At 40.2% G+C, this 17,107-nt stretch overlaps 1 protein-coding gene across 1 annotated transcript; it reads left to right on the top strand.

Moving 5' to 3' along the window:
* The first annotated feature begins 712 nt into the window (after positions 1-712).
* LOC142413029 (cytochrome P450 2J4-like) lies at positions 713-15,147 on the top strand. The gene is made up of 9 exons (XM_075509068.1): positions 713-883; positions 2,148-2,310; positions 3,422-3,571; positions 5,415-5,575; positions 8,073-8,249; positions 10,716-10,857; positions 13,252-13,439; positions 14,139-14,280; positions 14,969-15,147. The coding sequence occupies exons 1-9, from the start codon at positions 713-715 to the stop codon at positions 15,145-15,147; spliced, it is 1,473 nt and encodes a 490-aa protein (XP_075365183.1).
* The last annotated feature ends 1,960 nt before the right edge of the window (positions 15,148-17,107 follow it).

The raw sequence follows: 17,107 nt of genomic DNA on the forward strand, positions 1-17,107 counted from the left end.
TTCAGAAGCAGGCAAAATCCTCAGTGAAGTTAGCTGTTGCAAATAGGTTAGAAAAACAAGTGAGGTTATGTATTAAACCAGTTATGTTTTCAATTAAATTTGAAAGCCTAACAAATTTTGCTTTTTGTATTAAGCAGTAGATACTCGTATATCTATCTTAAGATAAATGTGGGCTTTTAACTTTTATCAGCCTTGCCATTACTGGATATACGTGTACATGGAATATATACAAAACATTTTAAAAATGCCAAGATTTAATATCCACTTACATTTGCATGCTTAATTTGTATGTATGGCTATTGCTTTTCTAAAAGCATTCATGAAGTATTTGTAGGAGCACATACCATCCACAATTGTTTCAGAAAATTGGATGGAGAATTTACATGTGGATATGTGTATCCACATTGCCTGGAAAATCTTGGCCCTAGTCTTTTAAGACACTGTTCCTACAAATCTTGCGATCCATATTTGCTAAATATAATCTGAATGAGAGGAGGGAGAGAGGTATGCAGCTATTAAATATGCTTGAGCATGAGAATGTAATGAGTGCGACAAAAAGGGAGTGGTTGATAATAAAGAGGGAGGGTTAGGGGTGGGGAATAGTTATTATATGAAATTTAAACTCTTATGAAAAAACTGATTGAGCAACCAGCCTTAATAGCTTCAACAGACTATTTTCAATAAAGACAAGCTGGTAAAAGCAGGTGTTAAAATGTTGACAATAAGTCACATTTTTATAGCCGTGGCTGTTTTTCTTCTAATTATGCAGTTTTTTAAGTTGCAACGAGTACAGAGACGCCTTCCTCCTGGACCAATCCCTCTCCCAGTTTTTGGGACCTTGATACAGCTGAACTTTCAGTTTAATCGTGATCTCCTCATGAAGGTATTTATTTTCAGATACTCCTAATTGTTTAAAAGTCTTTGTAATTTCCCATTTCTCATGTTGTTTGCTATGTGAAAACGTCCTCTCCCAAAACTACATTGGAAACATACTGTAATTGTTAACTAGCCACTGTGATATTGCACTTGATTTGGTTCAGAACTGCTGGTTTGGTTGGCAAAATAAGAAAAAGTTATTGCAGCATTAAGTAGTTCACCAAGATAAGAAAACGAGTATTGGAAGTTCTGAATGTGTGAAAATAATTCTGATGCTTAAACCCATCAACTTTTAACACTGAATTTGACAAATTCATGTGAAACTTGATATCCTTCCATCACCCCTGAACACTAAATTTGTCAAATTCATGTGAAAATTGATATCATTTAGGATTAAATACCTTTAGGGATAATATATCAGATTTGCAATTAGGGAAAAGAAATATTGTTTTAAAAAAATTACTTTTACAGCATGGATTTTTAGCTTTCTGAGCACTGGCACTCTCTAGCTTGAGCAGTAAATAGATACTTAAGATGCACTATGTGTGTATATGCTTGTTTATATTGACAGGATCTGAAAAAAAACCATGAACCTTTTGTTAGTTGTTTTTTGAGAAGTACTTCTGCGCACAAAGCCACCTCCGTTTCATTCTGTTGGTTCGCACAGTGCTTTCAGGATTCTCAACAGACAACTCCAGCGGCTTCTGTCACTGTGATTTGGACAAGGCACGTCAGTTATTGAGACCAAATGGCAGGTTCAGACAGGAAGTAAGGACACTGTGAGACAGAATGGTCTAACTCAAGTTCCAGTACCTAAATACGCAAAGGCACGGAGGGAAAGAAGAAAATAACTGGTCCAGTTTCTACAAGCTAGTTACTCCTCTGACACTTCTTTGTTCCCTTTGTGCCACTTTACCAGTACAAATGATAGCAACCCTCTTGAAATAAATTCATGCATAGAAAATACCCTTTATCACATGAGTAATTGTGAACTGAGCCTTGGCTTATATACAGTAATAAAAGCTACCTAATGTTTCTTGGCATAGATATGTGGCTCTGAAAAGCTGGAATATTCAGTTGTTTCCAACAGTGAATGCTGGAAAAGACATTCACGCTTTCTCACAGATAATTGTAATCTTCTGGGAAAGATGGAGAATATCATTCCACCTTAGGGCTGGTCCTGTAATCCGTTTAAAAACCGGTTCATCCTCTGTTTGTTTTCAGTGTGTGGGGTTTCATCTGTGCTTTCCTGGCTTCTCTCTCATCTATAGCTGGCAAAAATTCATGGCAACATATTCACCTTATGGTTTGGACGGGTCCCAGTGATTGTCCTGAATGGATTTCAAGCAGTTAAGGATGGTATGACCATGCACCCTGAAGACGTTTCTGGGAGGCTAGTGTCTCCTTTCTTCAGAGCAATGGCCAAAGGAAGAGGTGAGAATTTCTTGCCATAAATATTGTCTTGACAAACTGCAGCTCTTTTGTAGCTTGTAACCACTTCCAAAGGTACCACAGTAGCAGGGTTTGAGGAATGACTGCCAGGTGAACTGCAAAGTAGGGAGGGGTGAAATAGCCTTTGGATAGTAGGAGGAGGAAAGGACCAGCAAAAGAAAGAAGATTCATAATGCCTTGTGTGAAATATTCACTGGAGCAGATTCAGAGGTGACGAGGTGAGGCAGTGGTAGGTTGTGCCACAGAGAAGTGGAGGAAGAGCAGGAAACAGCATACTTCCTTGTCCTGGACTTGCTGCCTCCCACCATTATGTTTTCAACTGAAGAGTGAGCTTGATGGTGGGATCTTCTTCCCATTTCCTTCCTTTTGTGAATATTTTCTTACTCTCACAGTTGCATCTAGAGATTCAGTGCACTTCTGTTTCAACCTTGCTGTGGCTTTCATACTCCCCAACCGTACTGGAAATTCCCAAACTCCTGATTTTCATGAACACATGCATTATGAAAGAACCTTTACTTTATTTGGGACCTCAGCTTTTTCTAAGGAAACCTAATTCCTTAAATATTTCTAATTTGAATTTGTTTCAGTCATTGGTGATTCTTATACTACATTAAAGATCCTGTTAGTATATGATGTTTATTTCTTCTGAAGATAGTTGTCACAAAGCCCAAGTACTGAACTTTTCTGCCCTGTGGACAGAAACTTTTCTCCCTGACTGTGGACAGTCAGAACTCTTTCCCCTTTTCCCTTCATGAAAATCATTACCCTGGTCAGGTGAGCTCCAAGTATAGAAGAGAGCAGGAGGCAAACACTTCAGAGAATGTCTAGAGAAGCAGCTGTCAAACTTTCTGAGATAACTGGTTGTCTTGTATCAAGCTGAATCCTGCAAGTCATCTTATTACCCAGTTGAGTTTGTCCATGTTAGCCCTGCCCACATGCTTACATGCCACAGCTGTTCCTTTGTGTCTTTGTGTTCATAGGCAATGCAATAGTTTCATCATATTCTGTGGTTTAGTAAATCTTTTAATGTAGTCTTTGTCTATAATAAATATTAGCATGATAAAGAGCTCTTCCTTGAATGAAATGGATGCAGGGATAATGTTGGCAACTGGTCACACCTGGAAGCAACAGAGAAGGTTTGCATTGAGGACTCTACGCAACCTTGGTCTGGGGAAAAGAGGTCTGGAGCATCGAGTTCAAGAAGAAGCCCGCTACCTGGTAGACTTCTTTGCAAGTATGAAAGGTATCTCTGCAATAAATACTGATTCATTTTTGTCATCAGTCTGATGTCTTTAGTGTATGAACTTCTCTGTCCTGCTCTGAAATCAAGGGCAGCTTTTGTTCCACAAGAGAGTGTGCAGGATCTTACAGTGTCTATGTGGAATGGACTGAAAATGCAAAGACCCCAGTCCCGTGTTTTCAAACTCAGTGGGAGACTATTCTTGTTCAAAGTTATTTACAAAACTACTAAAATTGGGAAGCGAAACTGGAGCTTATTTATATCATAGAATGCTTAAAGTGGAAAAGGATCTCTGAAGATGGTCTAGTCTAACCCCTTCTCAAAGAAGGGTCAATCAGAGCAGGTTTCTTAGGGCTTAGTCCAGCTGGGTTTTAAATATCTGCAAGAATGGAGACTTTACCACCTCTCTGGGTAACCTGTTCCAGTGTTCAATCAGCCCTACAGTAAGAAAGTTGCTTATGTTTAGGCAGAATTTAATGTATTTCAGTTTTTGCCCATTGCCTCACTTGATACCACTGAGAAAAGTCTAGCTTCATGTTCTTTATTCCCCTCCACCAGGTATTTATACACATTTAAGATAATTCCCTGAGCCTTCTCTTCTCCAGACTAAACAGTCCCAGCTCTCTCAGCCTCTCTTACGTCAGATGCTCCAATCCCTTAATTGTCCTTGTGGCCCTTTGCTCAACTTGTTCCAGTATGTTGATGTCTCTCTTGTACTGGGGAGCCCAGAAATGGACCCAGTACTCCAGATGGGTCTCACCAGTGCTGATAGGAGGGGAAGGATCACATCCCTTGACCTGCTGGCAATGCTTTTCCTAATGCAGCCCAGGATGATGTTGGCCGCCTTTGCCTCAAGGGCACATTGCTGGTTCATATATGGTGCTGGTGCATAAAGATATGGACACATTATCACTGCTGATAAATTAAGTCTTGTAGCGTCATTTGCATGAACTCTGTAAAGCATTGCCTAGAATCTTGTCTTCATTACAACATTTTATCCTGATTAACCCAGTTAGGGGCATGTGAGTTGGATTTGCCAATACTGATCATTATGCAAAGGCATAGTAAATCAGGACATGCTGTGGCTAGCATTGTACCAATTAAAAGTAATTAAATCTAGCCCAATCCCATGGTTTAAGAACTAGGAGAGATTGAGATGTGACCACATGTGCAGGAAAGAAAAGCCCAGAACAATAAGTTGCTAACCAGAATTGTGCATTGGGTGTTGGACAGTTGCATCAGTACATACATAAATATAGTTGTTTATAGTCATTTATTCTGGAGTCATAAAATAGGTTTTTCTGAGATGAGTTTTACAAGTAATTGCTTTAAAATCAGTTATTATATAGTTGGCACAATTGGTTTAAAGGAGTTTATGACATTTTATCTTACTGGAGGTTGTACATCTCTAGTAAGGTCAGACAAAATGTAGTAGCCTTGCATGTATTTATGTTCTTGCTGAATAAGGCTGCCTGTCTTCTTATGGTTCTCCCCTTAGATTTCCTTTGACGACAGTGTTTTCAGTCCTTCCCATGCTTGAGACCCATTTTGAATTTGCCAGACAGCAAACTTGCATATAATTTTTTTTCTTACCTCTAAATTTCCTCTATCATATTATGATATATTTTACACATTTGGCATTTCTTTAGGGTGCCACACATTCCTGGGATTATAGGATTGCACCATAGTTGAGAAGAATCAGTTTGATACTACAATTCTGTAAGAAGATTGCTGCTTCTTTGTGAAGTGCAATGCTCTCTTGAAAGTTCTTTGGGTAACCTATAATATTCTCTCATTTCAGTACAACAGGAGACATTAACAGTGACATTTATTATTATGGTTGCAGGGAAACCCCTGGATCCTTCTTTCCCTCTCTTTCATTCTGTCTCAAATGTAATTTGTGCTGTTGTTTTTGGACATCGCTTCTCCAGAGAGGATGAAACCTTCCATGAACTGATTAGAGCCACAGAGTGTCTATTCAAATTTGCTGGCAGCTTTATGCATCATGTAAGTAAAGGATCTGTTGTCTTTCTCTGAATAAGACAGAAAGTGAGAAATGCAGATTCAAGAGGTAGCTGTTAGGCAAAAGTTTTTGAACAGGTGAATGATATCCCATGCAGCTTTACTGGGCAGTGCACTATCTCAAAGTGTGATGGTAGTGGTCTACATACCAGCCTTGGTCATTTGTGTTCATTGTCCTATGTTTGAGTACTGTGGTAAGGTAGTTTGCTCCTAAATCTTTGCGGCAAGGCACAAGCTGATGGACTGCTCCTGGGTCATGTTTGTTACTTGGTTTCTCAGACCCCATGCACAACAGATTCCTGCCTTGGGCATCATGATTGTTAAATACTAAATGTCAGGTCTAAAAGTGTGATTCACATGCCAAGTTTAGGCACTGTTTTATATACAGTCAACAGAGATAAGAATGATTCAAATACCTAAGTGTTTTGCCTGTGGCTACTTATCTCCATTTCCTCTATAAGAAGCAGAGACTTGAAGACTTCCCAGAGAAATTCCACTCCTTCACCCTGAGTGAGTAGCAGCTCTAGATGCAGGCAGCAAAGATAGGAAATGCTAAGCCAGCAAATATACCTGTAAGCTTGGCAATCAAAACAGTCAGCGTTCTTCTGAGAGTCAAGGACTTACCTGATGCTAGAAGAGGCCTGCTTTGCACAGAAGTGTATTCAAAGTTGCCCAGGAGTTCTGGTTCTGGTTCCACTTCTGAAGTTGTCTCATACATCTTATGCGGTAGCTTCTTAATGTAAAACACATAAGCAATCCCTGTAATACAGAGATTCCCCCCACATGACATGGAGCATTCTTCTCACTGAGGTATGATCAGGTTCCCTTTTGCTTAGCCTAGCTTTGGTCCTGTAAGTTGTGTGTAGTGGTGGCAGGTGGGACCTGCTTTTGGGATAGAGAATATAACTCCTTTTCTTCTCTCCTTTATATCCTAGTGTTGCTTTAGTCCAATGAATAAGATGCTGTTCTGGGAAAGAAGAACAGGGGTTCAAACCATTCCAGAGGGAGGGCTGCAATCTTCCCACTTCCTGGATGCAAAGGGTACTCAGTATTATGTAAAAAGTGGACATTGCTGCCTCCACATCCCCATTTCTTAACTGGATTCCATGCTGTGAGGCACTGAATGGGAGAATGCTGTCATTGGGCCCCTCCAGAAATGGAGGAGGAGTTTTGGCAGGACTGGTAGCCAGGAAGGTGGATGGGCTCAGTTTCCGTCTTGAACGTTGACAGCTAAATTCCACTTATAGGGTGCCATAATAGCTGGAAAGTGCATGCATTTGAGAGTAGGAATGCATGTAATCTGGGCAACCATATATGATTAGTGAGACCACAGTTGTATATAAGGCTTCTGAACAGATTTTGAAAGAAAAAAAATACCAGAGATGGAACTAAACAAAAAGTATATGAAGTTCTATGTGAATTTACCAAGGGTTGGACTACTACCTTTCTGTGATAAGGCAATGATTAACTGATAATCGGATGTCTGACAATAAGAACTGATTTTCCAAAAAGACAGAAGTATAGTCTATCTAATTCAGCCAGACTCCAGTGAACACCTAATAACGTGCTTTCTGTGATATAATTAGGAGAGTACAAGAAGAGCTCAGCAAAATGAAGACTGAGAAAGGATAGAACTCCTGCTGATAAATAAATCATGGGATTATGTTTCAAGCAGGAAAAGTACGATTAAGAGAAAATACACTGCAGATACAAGAACAATGTATACAAATTACCCAGGCATAAATATAGGCTGAAAATCAGAATGAATTTTCTAGCTATTACAGTAGGTAGAAAGCCACTATTCTTAGGCCAGATTTTCCCAAACAGTAAAAGAGAAAGATAAATTTAATCCGGTTGTGTCAGCTAATCCCTTCTTCTTTTCTAGAGAAGAGCACTCAAAAATGTCAGGTAGCTGTTTCTCAGCTTTTCTGGGTTTCAGATGTTTCAAGTTTTATTGAGGACCCTTGAGAGCTCGATTAGTAGAGAGTGCTTTGGAGGACGACCGAGTTTGTATACCAGCTGCTCGTAGCTGGCCCTTGCTTTGGGTTGTATCAACTGCTTTTGCACATGCTGGTGAGGACAGTTTGCAATGGCTTTGCTTCTTCCTTCCTGGTATTCTCCACTGGAGGGCAGGGCAGGATCTCACTTTTTAAATGTCTGAATACAGTTCATTGTAATTGAATACATGAACTGAATAATTGAATAAATGAATGCAGTTCATTCTAATTATAATAATTCTAATTTGGCTTGTGGTTGAGCTGAAAGCCTGTGGAACTCTAAATCTTACCATCAACACAGCTAGAAATTATATAGTGTACTGTTTCACAACTTGAAAACATAAGCATAGTCTTTGTCAGAATATTTTACTAATGATGCCAAAACCACATGGTAACATTAATATTACCTTCTCTTTTTAGTAGGCCCAAAATGCATTTTCTAGTGATAGAGACTTTGTGGTACCTCTTGTGTGTCACTCCCGCAGCTGTATGAAATCTTCCCCTGGTTGATGTGCCGTCTCCCTGGTCCTCATAAGAAGGCGTTGTCTTGCTATGATTTTCTGAGCTCTTTTACAAGGAGAGAGATCAGAATGCACATGGAGCGTGGGATGCCAGATGAACTGCAGGATTTCATTGACTTTTACCTGGCTCACATTGAAAAAGTAAGTATTTGTTCTGCCTGATCATACTGATCATACATTCATGGGGAATAAGGTGAAATGGACCATTAAATCATCCAGTCCGAGCCCTTCTATTACAGTCTCTTACCTTTCATAGGCTTCTTAATGTGAATCCAGTAACCAGGGACTTGCTAAATCCTTTCTAATTATCGATATGCCACAGCACCTTGCAATCCTTTCATTAAAGAGCAGGTTAATACACTGCATTTTTTCTCATTGGCACAAGTTACAAAATGATTTAAGGCCTCCAGGAAAGAATACTGAAATTCTAAATGGACCACAAGAGAACTGGGAAGGTCTTGGGGAGACAGAGTGGGATGTTCTGCATAGGATATTTGGCTAGTAAGGGTTTGTCAAGAGAGGTTGCTGCAAGAGGACAGTTGGATTTTGAAAGCATGTTGTGGGGAAATAATCTAGGAGTCAGCAGAGTTTCAGACAAGGCTGGAGAAGAGGAGAGTGCCAGGGTCAGTGAAGTTTCAAACAGACAAAGAGAACTGGGACAAATAAGGGCTTTTTGGGCAGGCAGGCATAGTAGAGGTAGGCGGGAATCTGTAGGATTTTGAAAAGCTGTAGGAGGCTTGCACAAGCTGTGAGTGGTGACACATATCTCTCCCTTTTCTAGACCTTACCAGGATCACTTTCTGTCTGAATCTTTTGGGAACTTGATCCCCTCCCTAATCGCTGGACTAGCAGCTGCCCTTCCCCTCTGTGACTCTTTCCACCTCCATTTAATCACTCTTCCTTTCACCTTTTCTCCTCTGCAGTAGGCCATATTCCTCTTCCTGTTCTGCCTGGTGATAGGAAGAAAAAGGAGAAAGGGGAGGAAGTAACGAGGTGAGACTGGTGTTACTGGGCAGTGACAAGGCAAGAGTGGCTCAGAGAGCCAAATGAGATATCCAGGGTGGAGGGTATCTATTCTTGCAGCCCCTGGAGAAATGGGTAGTGACTGCTGCTCCTGGGTGGCAGTGCTTCCCTGCTGGGACAGCTGGTGCCCCTTCCACTGTGGTCATGTGCTGTTTGCAGTAACAGAGGGCACTGCAACCTTGTCAGGCTGTAGGCACCCATCCTGCATGTCCTGGCACAGCCAAAACAGGTCTGCTGTCCTGGACTGCTGCCTGCCTTGTGGCTCTGCTGCTGTGCTCAGTCACACTACAGAGACATGCATCCAGGGATGAAAGTCTATTAGCTATTTCTGTCAGCCAGCTCTTTAGTCTTTTAGCATGTGTCTTATGAATTCTTCATAGTGCTTGATTTTTTTTTTTGTTATTCTGGGGAACAAAAGCAACTATCTTGTGGAACTCCAAGTATATTTTAACTGTGAAATTGTCATTATTGTCCAAGCTGGTAATTCTATCAAAGAATCAAATCAGATCTCCTTGCCAAGATCAGTTTTCTATATCATAATAAATAGCATTAATTTGTATTTCTAGCTGGTAATTCTTTATTAATTGATTCCCATATCAGCTGCTATATTTTTATGGCCAGGGTGGATGTCAGCCTAACTGGCTTCTAGTTCCTTCAATCTTCTTGTTTTGAATTTTTTGATACTGGCACAATGTTAACATATCTGGTCTTCCAAAGCGTTTAACTGCTTCTAAAGCCTTTCACTGCTGTTCTAAGATTTATGAGACTTGAACATCAGTGGACCAGAAATTGTTTCAGCGAGCTCTTCTGGGACTCTGCTGGGTGGAAATCATCCAAGTTTGTTTATTTAAAAAATTGAACTGTCTGTAATAGATATGCAGGGGCAATATAAAAAGATTTGATGACATTACAACAGGGAAGAACGTCCTTCCCACTTTCCCGTTGCTCCACTGGCAAAAGAAAGGTTCAAGACCCCTGAGCATAACCTCCCTAAATTTAGACAATGAAGTCCCCCAAACCATAACAATGTTCTTTCATAGTTTCAGCATATACATACATGTCCTCACACTTCTAACTGAAAGCTGTAAAACCCCAGAGCAGCTGTACGTGAGTCATTGTGGCCTTATAGTGGAGAAGAAGCCTGACACCACAGGTTAGAACTCTTGACAGCCCAGTGTTCATTACCTGGTCACTGTATTTCTTGGTAGAAAAACTAAGTGATGGAATATGACTTGAGGTGTGAAGAATGACATGCTGGTACACATCTTCAGGGGAACATTTACTTATGAAACATTCTAAATGTACCACTATTTGCACAATCAAGCCAACAATCCTTTTCTGTGGAGAACATGCAATTTAGCTTCATGATTAAGAGTGGAGTAGATGTGGCTTGTCCATTTGTGAAATGTTAGCTTTTCGTATTGATAATCATCTTTGGTGTCTAATATTCTTTATCAGCCTCTCTGTATTGTACTATAGGCAGAACACACTGCAGCTTGGAACCAGTAATAAAATCACATTTAACCCTGTTCTGGTTTTTCTAACTTTCCTGTATAAACCTCTACTTTTTCTTATCATTTGCAGTCCAAAGATGAACCCGGGTCTACATACAATGAAGACAACATGGTTTATTCTATAAATGACCTTTTCTTGGGTGGATCAGAGACAACAAGCACTACGTTGAACTGGGGCCTGCTCTATATGGTGGCAAATCCAGGCATCCAAGGTGAGTAGATAAGCAAATATCTCTGATGCAATAGAACAGCCAAGTCATAACATTTTCATGGATCAGAGATTATTCCTAGGTACTGGTATGTGGCTAGTGGCTAGTGGACCTTTTTGTACTAGTCTGCGCTGGTAGATCTGCCCTAGACAGCTTTGGTAGATCCAGAGTGTCTGTATAGAGGCTCTTACAGCAGTCACAGGCGTAAGGCAGTTCCCAGAAAGAGTTAACAGTTTGGGAAGTATGCATATGCAATCACGTTGTGGCTGATTGAGATGTAGGGGTTGAGGTCTTCGGGAAATGAATGTGGGTGGTCAATGGAGTAAGAGGACTGGAGTTGCTGTTTGGGAAGCCAGAGGGTTTGCATGCATAATCCTTGAAGGAACGGTGGCCGCTGCTGCAGCCATTGGTGAGGTGCTGATGGTACTTCAAGAAACTGAGTTGGGTTCTGTCTTAGTCATAAACACACCTGATGGCTGAAAATAATTAACCAGAAACTGATGTGTGATAATAGGGATGTCACTCTTTGGAAACTTCAATTCTGCTTTGTATTGGCTGAGTATCTGTGATGGGGGCTACAGGGAGTCTTGCCCTTCTTTGTGCTCTGTAGGTTGCAGAAGTAAAGATAATCACCTAAAGGTCAATTGGCAACTTTGACTTTATTTTTTTCCATCAGTCCATTTATGATCCCACAGTATCAGGGTGTCTATTTAATCTGTGATTAAATTAACTCTGTGATGTATTTGAGTTTCTTGCAACAGAAATTATTCCAGTAGGGAGGGGAATTTGATGGCTCATCTGTTTTGTCTATGTATATTTAAGAAGTTTATTTTTAAGTCTAGCTTTTAAATAACCACCAATCTCTTTCACAGACCACTAAATGAAAACCAAAGAAAGAATGATCTTTTATGCTGGATAACAGAAATCTCATTGTTAGATAGCAGAATATGTGCAAATACCCAGAGGAGAACAGGATTTTAAATGGAGGAAAGAGACAAAGATAAGAAAAAATTGCTCAGCTTGTAGCTGTCAGACAAGAAGGTCTACTTCATCTCGTGTTATTGCATGTTTATTATCCCCTAATGTAATTAAGGTTATGAAAGCACTGACTCACCTAAATAATTTTATTTATCTAAATATAATACCTTGCACATACTTGGGAAAGCAGGGTGTGTGCAGAATGATCCTTCCTGGGCTTCTTGAGTCATCCATTGCATCTAGACTCTCATAATGAACTGACACCAGTATATCTGTCCTCATTTAATTGGTAGCTTCTTTTTGAACCCATTCATACTTTTGCCTGTTTTGATACCCAATGACAATGTTATGCAGTTCCATTATGTACCATATGGAAAAGTTTGTCCTTTGCCTAGTCACTGAATTGGGCTCTCCTTGTTCTCTGAACTACTGGAACAGAGATGCATATTTATGCTATGCAGTGACCGATGACTTCAAACTATACTGGATCCTGAAGTAGTCGTGCTTGATTTTGCAAGCTAGTTCTTCATAGAAGGAAATTTACTTTACTTAAAAATCTTTCTGGATATACATTTTACATTCTGTGAGGTGCTTAAATCTCTGTTGTCAGGGTCTACCTAACATAGTTTTGTGAAGGACTGCTGGTAGTCACTGAGCAGGCTTGATGTGAACGAACACAAACTGATCAATGCACAATGGGCTTCCCTGCATCTTCCTGTTGCTTCAAAGGGCCTGGAAAAAGACAGGATCATTTGTTAAAAATCTAAGGCATTTTTATTATGTATGTACTGCCTCTCTTGAAGTTTACAAACCAAATATTATGCTTTTGTTAATGCTCCCAACACTCCTGTGCAATAAGTAATTTAAATCATGCTATTCTTGATCAAAAGGCAGGCACCAAGAAGGAGATCCAGGTTGTTTTAAAGGTATTTGGACATTGTTCTAGTTGGCATTGCTTCACTTAACAGATGTCCTACATAAGAACCATTTCCTTTTAACAGGAATTAGGCTTTTAAGGCCAAGATTCTTCTGGCTTAAATTCCAGAGAGCTGTGAGCTTAGTGGTTCTAACTGGCTGTAGGTGCCTGAGGCACCTAGCCAAAAGAAAACAGAAAGATAAATCAGTTATCTCTTGCATTTAACTGTTAGTAAGGCAACTCTTAAAGAGTTTTAAATTTTTGAGCAACAAATGTCTTTTCTTAGTCTACAATCAAATAACTTCAGACCCAGAAGCAGAGCTCTCATGTTTAAGCTGTTGGAACACCCTGCTACTTTTATTTTATTTATAAAAGTTACTTACATTTTTACAGTAATTTTGTTGCTGTCCTCATAGTTCTAAATGGGAAATGTCTTTGAAAATGGAATTAGTGAAAATACTTGATATATTTTTCAACCTGAAATGGTGAATATTTCTTCACAGAGAAAGTGCAGAAGGAGCTGGATGCTGTTCTGGGTCCTTCCCAGTTAATCTGCTACGAGGATCGGAGAGAACTGCCCTACACAAATGCTGTGGTTCATGAGGTTCAGCGCTTCAGCAATATTATCTCAGTTGGCATGCCCAGAGTGTGTGTGAGGAACACTACATTGCTCGGCTTTCCCCTTAAAAAGGTACAGACACAGTTTCCCAGTTGCTACAGACCTTTCCTGCATCAGTAGAGCAAGCTGTGGATTAAAATCTATTTGTGCCAGGGTCTTCTCCTCAACAGCAGTGGGGCTGGATACCTCTGGGTCATAGCCTGAATGGGAACGAGGACAAGAAACCATCTGCCAGGCTGAGTTGAGTGATGCAGCTCTTGGGAGAGGGTTATCAGTAGTGAAAGATGCCCCTGGATGGAAGAGGGGATTTTAGCAAGTGTTTCTACAAAACAATGAAGACAAAACTTTAGAGATTGATAGTGAAGGATACTGTGATTAATTTGTGCTGATAAGGCATTGTAAAGATTTCTGACTGAATTTTTGCCTGCAGAAAGCCTGTACAAGATCCAGGGGAAGAAGGCATGAGGGTTTGCAACTAGCTTTCGTCAAAGAGACTAAATCACAGAAACTTCTAATGTTAGAAGTAAAAATGAGTTTAGTACAAATAAAGTTGTTAGTTTCTAGTGACATGGCCACTTCCACTGTCAGGCTTGGACTGACATTCTGAAACAAAAAGACTTCATGTTCCTCTCAGTTCCTACTGGGGAAATGAACCTACCAGCATACAACACTGAACTCCGAAAGTAAACTAACACTGGTCTCACCTAGCTGGTTCTGACTGCTGGGGGAGGATTGACAGTCAGAACTGAGCTAGTGGTTTTCTCCTTTCAGGGCACCATAGTTCTTCCAAATATTGCTTCGTCTTTGTATGACCCAGAGCAGTGGGAAACACCTCAACAGTTCAACCCCGGTCATTTCTTGGATAAGGATGGAAACTTTGTGAGCCAAGAAGCCTTTTTACCATTCTCAATAGGTAAATGGACTGTCAGCACAAACATTGATGGTTTGGATTGGGACTGTAGAATTAAGATGTCTATTAAAAACCTATTCATAATTTATTTTAAATCTCTTTGTGGAAAACAGTGATAAAATCAACATGATTATTTTCAGTAACATTTCCCAATCCAACTAGAAACATTTGTTCTACTGAACAGATAGTAACATGGAAAATCAGAGATGTCCTGACGAATGTATACATCTAACTTGCCCTGTTTTTGGAAGGAAATTCTCTGCTAATGATTATGGTTATTGATTTGGGGCAGACATTTCAACACCAGACATACACGTAGGAAGTACTTGCAAGCAGCTGTGCTGATTCTTTATGCATACAAAACTAGAGCACGACATCTCCCAGGAAGAGCAAGTCCTTATTCTTCATTTACATGATTGAATGAATTCCTTTAAAGTTGTCAGTCAAATGAAGATGAGGTTTTGAGGTAATTGAAGCGAAACTCAGAGCAGAAGGGGTGTACAGTTATCTATAGCTGCAGATAGGATTCTTTAAAGGAAGAATTACATGAAGTTTTGTGTCATTGATTGCATTAAGTCCTAAAGAAATTCTGGACTCAGCAAAAATACCTTTGCTTTGTGTGAGGATGAATACGATTGCTTTCGAGATCAGGGTAATTTACGCACTGTCTCTTCCCCTCTTCCTTCTGCAGGGCACCGTGTGTGTTTGGGGGAGCATCTAGCGAGGACCGAGCTCTTTATTTTCTTTGCCAGCCTGCTGCGGGCATTCACCTTCCGGCTCCCTGAGGGGGTGACGAAGATCAACACAGAGCCCATTTTGGGGGGTACGCTGCAGCCCCACCCGTACAGGGTTTGTGCCATTCCACGCTAGGGTGGTACGTGCAGTATGTCACAGACCATCTATTAAGCAATCTTATTTACTTTTGTGAATGTATGTCTTGAGACCATATAATGTTTTTTTGTCTTGGATATGAATTTCTGCTCCAGAAGCCACCTTTTGTCCACAGCAGGTAATTTTGTTCAGACCCTGTTACCTGGTCTTGAAGGTGATCTTTTTTTTTGGTCAAAGTTCTTTGATCTGGAACACACCATCATTCTCAGCCATAAAGGCATCATGCAGTTGCTGTCTGGCCTGGCAGATTTAAATCTGGTAGGCTGCTGAGCAAATGACAAAACTGACTGGCAGACTTCAAAAATTAATTCACTATCTCTGAGTTATCCTGTTTTCAAAAGCAATGGAATTTGGAAAGACATACCTGGAAAATTCTGCCTCTTTACACTACTGTCATCACTCATCACATTTCAGTCAACTTTTTGTTGATGGTCTCTAATAAAAGATATGAAGGAAAAATTACCAACTGATTTTGTTTATGGATGACTTGCAGTTCACTGAGAATTTCTAGATTTGATGCAGCAGAATATGTGTAAGGCATCTTTAAATCTGCCAGAGGATAATTGGTTTGAGTTCAGCAGAGAAAAGGTGCAGGCTGAAACTCAGTGAAGAGTGAAGCTACAGAGAGAGGATTTCTTTTAGGGCCAGTGTTGTATAAAAATATTTCAATATTTTATACTATTTAATAGTTCAACACTGAACTGAAGTATAAAAATATTTCAATATTTTAAAATTCTGCCAAGTTAATTTTTGGAAAGTCCGTTCTAACAGAGCACTGTTTACTCCTGTGGGTTGGCTCCTGTCAGGATGAGCACTGGGTGGTTGCTACAGCAGGTGCAAGGAGCTCCTCCAAGGGGCAGTTTGGGTGAGGAGCCTGCTGGAATTAGAGCTGATGGTAAATTGAAAAATATGCATGGAAAACACCAGAGATACTTCTTAATCACCTCAGAAGTTCAGCAGTATTCCTGAAGCTACAAAGGCTTGTCATATACACAAAATAGTGGTCAAATTCAATGAAAGAGTCTATAATAGCAGAAAAGGAAAAAATTGGTTCCTGTGGTGAATATAAATTTATTTTTATTGTCTGGAAAAGACTTGTAAAGTGTAAGTAAACTTGTCCTTCACTGATACTCCTATTTCTGTGAGAGAGGATAGGACAGCTAAACAGACGATCATCTGTTAAATCAGTTATGACTAGATGTCGTCTGCTGTGTGATTGAGATTAGTTTAGACAGTTTACCATGAATCACAAATTTAGACATGTCTCATTATTTCTAATTCAATAGCTGATGGAACACAGCATCAACATAGTAAGCACTTGGTATTTACCTGTTATTAAATTAAATGGCAGAATAGCACTAGTGAAATATGGAAGATCACATCCTGACATTTTATTTGACAGAAAACTGTGTGTCCTGTTAAAAACTGATGTCAAAGTCTCTGTGGATTTGCATGTGTGCACAGATAGATAAGGCAAAGCAGAAAACGCTGTGATTTGGGGACGTTGGAGCTGTCATTGCTTCTTAAAAAATGAAGCTGGAAACATCAGTAGCATTACAAGCATTAACGTCATTGCTATGTCATGCTGTCACTCCTGATGGTCACGTGCTTCCCCAGATATCCTTCCAAAAGGGAAGCTCATAAATAGGCCTGAGGTGGAAGCTTGTCCAGGAAGGCCCATATACAGCCAGAGCACACTGAGTTGCTGACCCCATGGGAATGACACAACCCAAAACAACAGGCATAACTACCACTTGTCCGGATCCTCAAGAGGAGACACACAGGGTGCTTCAGAGGAAAACTGTACGTCATACGTGGGTAGGTTATTTGCACATGGTAGTTCTAATGTCTATCTGTGACAGGAACTGCTCGTTGGTGATTTTTAATCCATTGTGCACAGAAGCCCGGGAGAGGAGAGCCCAGCACATGAGGTGTGGCA

This window comes from Mycteria americana, chromosome 7 (assembly GCF_035582795.1).
Source record: "Mycteria americana isolate JAX WOST 10 ecotype Jacksonville Zoo and Gardens chromosome 7, USCA_MyAme_1.0, whole genome shotgun sequence".
Taxonomy (NCBI): Eukaryota; Metazoa; Chordata; class Aves; order Ciconiiformes; family Ciconiidae; genus Mycteria; species Mycteria americana.